Below are 6,000 nucleotides of genomic sequence, written 5' to 3' on the forward strand. Positions count from 1 at the left end.
GGAAACCTTCTTTACTTTCCTCGTGTAATAATAATACACATTTTAAGACATGCATCACGACGTACGCTGAGAACTTCTTCCAATGATATATGACCGGAACGTACTCAGGTCAGACGGGAGCTGACAGAAAGCAGAGGACTTCTTTGCAGGGCTAAAAATACATACAGCCAGCTAATGTGACCAGCTTTATACAGTGAGTTACAGTTTACCTCAAAGTTTGTCAGTGATATTTTACATACAAACACAGCAGCAATGTAGTTAAAACAACTTCACTTTACAACTCTAATATTGTGCGCTATAAAATGTTTACACATGCATAAACACAACACTCACGCTTCATTCTTTTTTTTTTCTTTTTTTTTTTTTTTTTTGCAGAAAATTAATGTAAGCAAGACGATGAGTCAGTAGGCTAGTTTACAACTTGCACTCTTAAAAAGTTTTTTCTGCAGGCAATAAGTCCATAAAGCCCAAATATATCCACACTGGCTACTTTTAACTGTGAGTTTTTGAATGAAGAGATACAAAAAAAAAAAAAAAAAGCTTTAGTTACAGTTCTGCAATAAGCAACGGATGCACTCACCCGTGAAGCCGTGAAAGAGGAGCACAATTCCGGCGAGCAGAGAGGCAGAGAGTCGCACGTCCATGTTTGTTGATCGGTACGGTGGAGGTCCGTCTGATGTGTGTGTGAAAATGTGTGTGAGAGAGTCAAGAGGAGGAGGGTGTAGCATGGAGTGGTCCTTAAGATGCACACACATTGAGGGAGGGAGGGAGGGAGGGAGGATACACCCATTGCAGTTGGGTGAGACTGTTGGTCGCGCATGGTTAACACGCAGGGTTTAACATGCTTGTCTATGATTTTCTTTGTAATGTCCTGGGACGACTGTTGCAATTCAAAATAGCTGATTTTGATTGTTTAAAGGAACAGCAACATGAAAAGTCAACTTTTTGGAGCTTTTAAGCCATGTTAACATGCTAATTCCTCACCAAACACATGACCAAAGTGGTGTTTTCCTCCATTCGCCCCTCTCTGAGAAATTCTCGGTCATTCTGCTCTCCAAGCACCAGCCCCTCCCAACCTGAGAAAATGAGCAAGTGCTCACTTTATCACGTCATAAGGTGCGGACCCACCCCCGCACCGCCTCTGTGTACTAAACGTGCGCCCACTTTCTCTGAGATCTCCATAGGATAGTGACAAAAGTAGCCTTTATCAGTAAACATTCTGCCCAAATGAATTCAAAGCAATCAATTTCCCTTCACATTTGCAATGCCAAAGTGCAGTCACAATTGGCTGTCTTAAAATCCCACGCTGGCTGACACTTGTATGAACTACAAGTAAAACTTGTGCACTGTGGAACCTAACTGAACGAGTTGTATAGTGGTCAGTGTGTTTGCTCTGTAAGCAGCAAGTCCCAGGTTCAATTCCAGCTCAGATTTTTCTTTTTCCTCTCCTCTCCTCCTCCTCCATGATTTCTTGCGGCAAGGAGCCGTTTTGTTTCAAATGTTTTAAGAACAGATTGTTTTAAAACATTTATTTAGGTACATTTTATTAACTTGGGAAGACAGTGATTTTTTTTTTCTAAATTATTTTTTCAAGTTTTCCAAGCACAGTTGTGAGTGTTTAGCATATCCGCCTCCCAGTACTGAGGAGGCAAGATCAAGTTCAGGCTCCGGCCTTCCTGGGTGGAGTTTGCATGTTATCCCCGTGCCCGCGTGGGTCTTCTCCGGGTACTCCGGTCTCCTCCCACATTCCAAAGACATGCATGGATTGACAGGTTAATTGGGTGCTCCGAATTGTGTGCGTGCGACGTGCGTGCGTGTGTGTGGGGGGGTGGGGGTGTATAGGTGTTTGTCTCTGTGTATCCTGCAGCCAATTGGCTGGCAACCAGTTCAGGGTGTACCCCGCCTACTGCCCGAAGCCAGCTGGGATAAGCTCCAGCACCCCCACGACCCTTGTGAGGAGCAAGTTTTCCTATAGTTAAGCCTGAATTGTTACCATTTTGGCACAAGTATAAAGAAATGTATGATTTCTACTCAACTGTTGCCAGAAAAAGGTTATTTATGATGAGCAAAGAGTAAATACTGCCTGTTGTCTCCCACTCTACAGTATCAACAGGACTGTATATCAACACAGGGTGACTCCCTCCCCTGGCGTGCAGGCTACCGATCTTAATATGGACACAAGACAGGGAATGAATCGGAGAGGCATGCGCTACAAACTATGTTAAAACACCTGCCAGAAGACATCATATCATTTACAGTACAGTATGTGATGTTGACCTCGCTTGCTCTTTGCCGCCTTTCTCTGACTCCGACGCTCGCTCCCTGCTGGTCTCCTGGCAGGTAATCAGGCTGTGAGCCAACACGGTTTTGGCTTTCACTGATAGAATATGTGCGCAGTTTGCCAAACTGTAATAGAGTGAATAGCACATGACTCAGTTTTAGATTACGAAACACATTTTAGATTACGAAACACATTCTCAGACAGTGGCATGGTTCATAATTGCCTAATTTGTCCAATACTTTGGTTTGTTGACTTTGTACTTGCAGCATGTCCAGAGTGATGGTTAACACTTCGTCCAAAACTGTTGGCTCAATATGACTTTTCTGTGAGGAGTTTGCATGTTCTTTCCAGGTAGTCCCAAAATGTGCATGTTAGCTTCATTGAAGACTGGAAATCGTCCACGTTAGTGTGAATAATTGTTTGTATATGGAGGATGAGTTAAGTCAACAGGTTAATCTCCAATTCACAAAAATAGCAACTGTTGATAACTAGCCTAATTGATCAGTGTCACTACTTATCCCAGCAACAAGTAACTCCTCCCCCTCCTCTTTTTTTTTTTTTTTTTTTTTTTGAAACATTAGACAAAATGATTGCAAAACCTACTAACCTGACCTCTATATTGCATACACAGACTGGCAGAAAGTGAATGGAGTGAAATTCCTCAGCCCAACATAGCTAGCACATTAATATCTGCTCAACTTAGATACACTTGGACCACGTTTGTAACAGCTGAGCTTGATGGTATAACACGTCGGTGGGGGCTGCCTTATATGGGTTGGGTAGGTGAGGGTTGTCTGAGGTTGAGCTTCAAAAGAAGAACGAGTACATCGTAATGGAGCAGTACTCATATTTGATATGCACTGGCTGCCTCACTTTTCCTTCTGTCCTTCGTTTTGTTTTGTTTTTCCAGAATGATGTTTACATTACTTAGCTGTAATCACAGCTCACAACTACAGCAGCTCTATAGTTAAATGGTTCACTCATAAACGTAAAGGTTTAAATTTTTATAATAACATAATAATTTTATAATATAATTTTACCTAGATAAATGTTTAAAAACAAACTGGTGTACTACATTTAAACAGACGTTAAAGCCACTGTAATAGAGCGCTATCTGTTTTAATTTGACAAATAAAGTTCAGCAATTTAATTTCTTTATTTGTTTATTTATTTGTTTATTTATATTTACCATACCACTAGAGGTAATACATTTCCTGCATGGAAGTCTTAATGGCTAAATCAAAAATCCATCCATCTATTCATTTCCTATCGATGATTTTTTGGGGGGGTTAGTAGTGGTTTACACCTTGGACTAATAGCAGGTGATCAGAAATCAATACATGAAATGATCAAGCCCATCCCTGATAAATGGGATGGATGGTGTATATTGTTCATATTGGTTGCATAGTCACATGACCCTGATCCAACAAGTGGCCTCATCTCAAACATTTCACGGTCTTAAACCTGGAAAAAAAAATGGGTACAGTCACAAGCGGCAACATCTGTAAGACCCGAGAGGCCCGCCATTGCATGCAATCTGCCATGTCCGTCGTAAAACCTCGCAATCTGCTGTTTCTCTGTGACTTTGTTTGATACCGTGTGAAATTTCCCAGTCGGTGGACTTGGAGCCGGATGAAAGAGTGGTGAGACGTGTGGTGCACGTTGATCTTTGACCTTCAGTGTTGGAAAACTGTGTCTGACACATGTGGCTGCCAAGAGGACTGGCATGGCTCCATATGGAGTAGTCAGGCATATCAAAGTTACTGTAACTCTGAAGGGGTTCCACACAGCTGCTTCCAAAAGGATGGTGGAGAGGCGGGTGTTTTGGTTTGGAACCGTTCAGCACCATTAGCACTACCTGCTAGGGAGGAAGTCATGATGCATTATTTACTGGATGCACCTGATTTGATTACAGAAAGTACAGGGAGACGTAGTCAGAGGGGTTGTGTTACACGAGTATTTGTTTTCATATTTACAAATTGGATTTGTTGATTGTCTATTCCTGTACTAGGTTTGTTTTGATTTGTTGGCAACCCAACAAAGAGTTAATGAGAAAGCTTCAGGGAGATTTTGTCGGTGCCAGCAGCATTTGTGCATCACTGTGGATGTGCACGCCCTCTGCTTGGGGACAAATGTTCAAATTGGTTGGATCATACCCATCACCAAAATAGACTCGAGACTAATCTGGTCTGTGTGGCATCGTGTGATGTGGCGGCCCTGCAATGGGACACATAAGCTATGCTTTGTCTCGTCAGCCTACAACAAATGAAATTTTGTAGTTTTTCAACCACAAAATGGACGATTCTCTGACTGTTCTTTCAACTGACATTGTGCCATTAAACCAGCCCAGTGGTCATGATTGACAATGACATTAGCTTTAGCCTAATAGCGTAGTTGCATCAGTCATGTTTGAACGATGTCAAAAAACAACAAATTCAACAAAGGAGTTCAATTGACTCGATTCAGCCTTTGCAGATTACCATGACTTTGGATGACTGGGGATCTATATAGATACCAAGAAAAAGCACAATTTTTATAGCAACAACCGGTTTGATTTGGGAAATCATTTTTTATTTAAAAGATGTAAGTGCATCGAATCGAACTGAATAAAATCATTCCACTTAGGTAAGTATCGAATCGTCTTTTATTGAAGAGATATATCTGAGAAGCAAATGGAGCAACATCCTTCAAATGTTTGTAAAATGACAAGGTCATTGCAACATATGTCAACGTTTGTTCAAATTTGCTAAATGTTTACCTTAAACCTTTACGTTTAAAGTTCATAAAAACTCATAAAACCTGTCAGCAAATGTTTAGCGAACTTTTATGAACCTTGAACGAACCCTGACAGAAGCACGCATTTGCTACTTTAGCCAAAACTTACAAACATTTGCCCCTCAGTGGGATCAAAATGACTTGGTCAATTACAATACAGTATTAGGCCAATGATTTGTGATGTTACATACAGGACACACTTGGGCTGGTGGGCGGTTGGGATTGAGCTCCACAAACGCTGCCTAGCAACAAGTGACACAACAAATGTGACCAGGAAAATATATAAATATATTTGATGAATTAAGAACATTTATTCAAATTATTATTATTATTATTATTATTATTATTATTATTATTATTAGTATTATTATTATTATTATTATTATTATTATCCAGTTTTTTTTTCCTTTAAATTCGTTATATTTTCACTTTTTTTCCCAAGACTGCAAACGTAACAATTAAATTGGGCTCTACTACATAATTCTGATTGACTTTATTGTTGGATCTAGTTGCTGTCAGTGTCACAAATAATTGTTGCATGCATACATTGTGGTCATCTTACAACTTTGTATTTGTCGCTATCTTGACAAAAGCATAGTTTTTGATGAACACTGGATGTCAGATTGTAACTTGATATTGTTTTGTGACAACTTTAACAGCAACAGATAACTGAAATGTGTTGAACGTTGCTTTAAGCCTTCATGTGATTCATGTTTCCCCTCATTAAACTATCGGAGAGGAACAGCTCATGGAGATATGGACAATGTCCCTTTTTTGTTTTGATGGAAGTATGAGGCCAATAGCGATAAGATATCTTCGCTGTCTGATTCACCTGTGATGTCATGTTAATTGTGCTTTGGACACAACATCCCATCTGCGCACTAAAGAAGGAAACAATTGTCATTTTTGGACTCTCATGCGTACAATAAAAAAGCTACATGTTG

General features: G+C 40.2%; 2 protein-coding genes across 5 annotated transcripts in view; one reads left to right on the forward strand and one right to left on the reverse strand.

Annotated features, from left to right (window-relative positions):
- Positions 1-696, reverse strand: part of mcamb (melanoma cell adhesion molecule b) — a 33,399-nt gene extending 32,703 nt beyond the window's left edge. For all 4 annotated transcript variants that reach the window (XM_077494295.1, XM_077494294.1, XM_077494293.1 and 1 more), the window contains exon 1: positions 581-696. In XM_077494295.1, coding sequence (XP_077350421.1) covers positions 581-644 — 64 coding nt within the window. In that variant the 5' untranslated portion in view covers positions 645-696. The remainder of the gene's footprint in view (positions 1-580) is intronic.
- cbl (Cbl proto-oncogene, E3 ubiquitin protein ligase) overlaps positions 1-6,000 on the forward strand; it is a 73,992-nt gene extending 67,992 nt beyond the window's left edge. The window contains exon 22 of the transcript XR_013278238.1: positions 2,105-6,000. The gene's annotated coding sequence lies outside the window, so the exon portion shown is untranslated. The remainder of the gene's footprint in view (positions 1-2,104) is intronic.

This window comes from Festucalex cinctus, chromosome 13, assembly GCF_051991245.1.
Source record: "Festucalex cinctus isolate MCC-2025b chromosome 13, RoL_Fcin_1.0, whole genome shotgun sequence".
In the NCBI taxonomy this organism is placed as follows: Eukaryota; Metazoa; Chordata; class Actinopteri; order Syngnathiformes; family Syngnathidae; genus Festucalex; species Festucalex cinctus.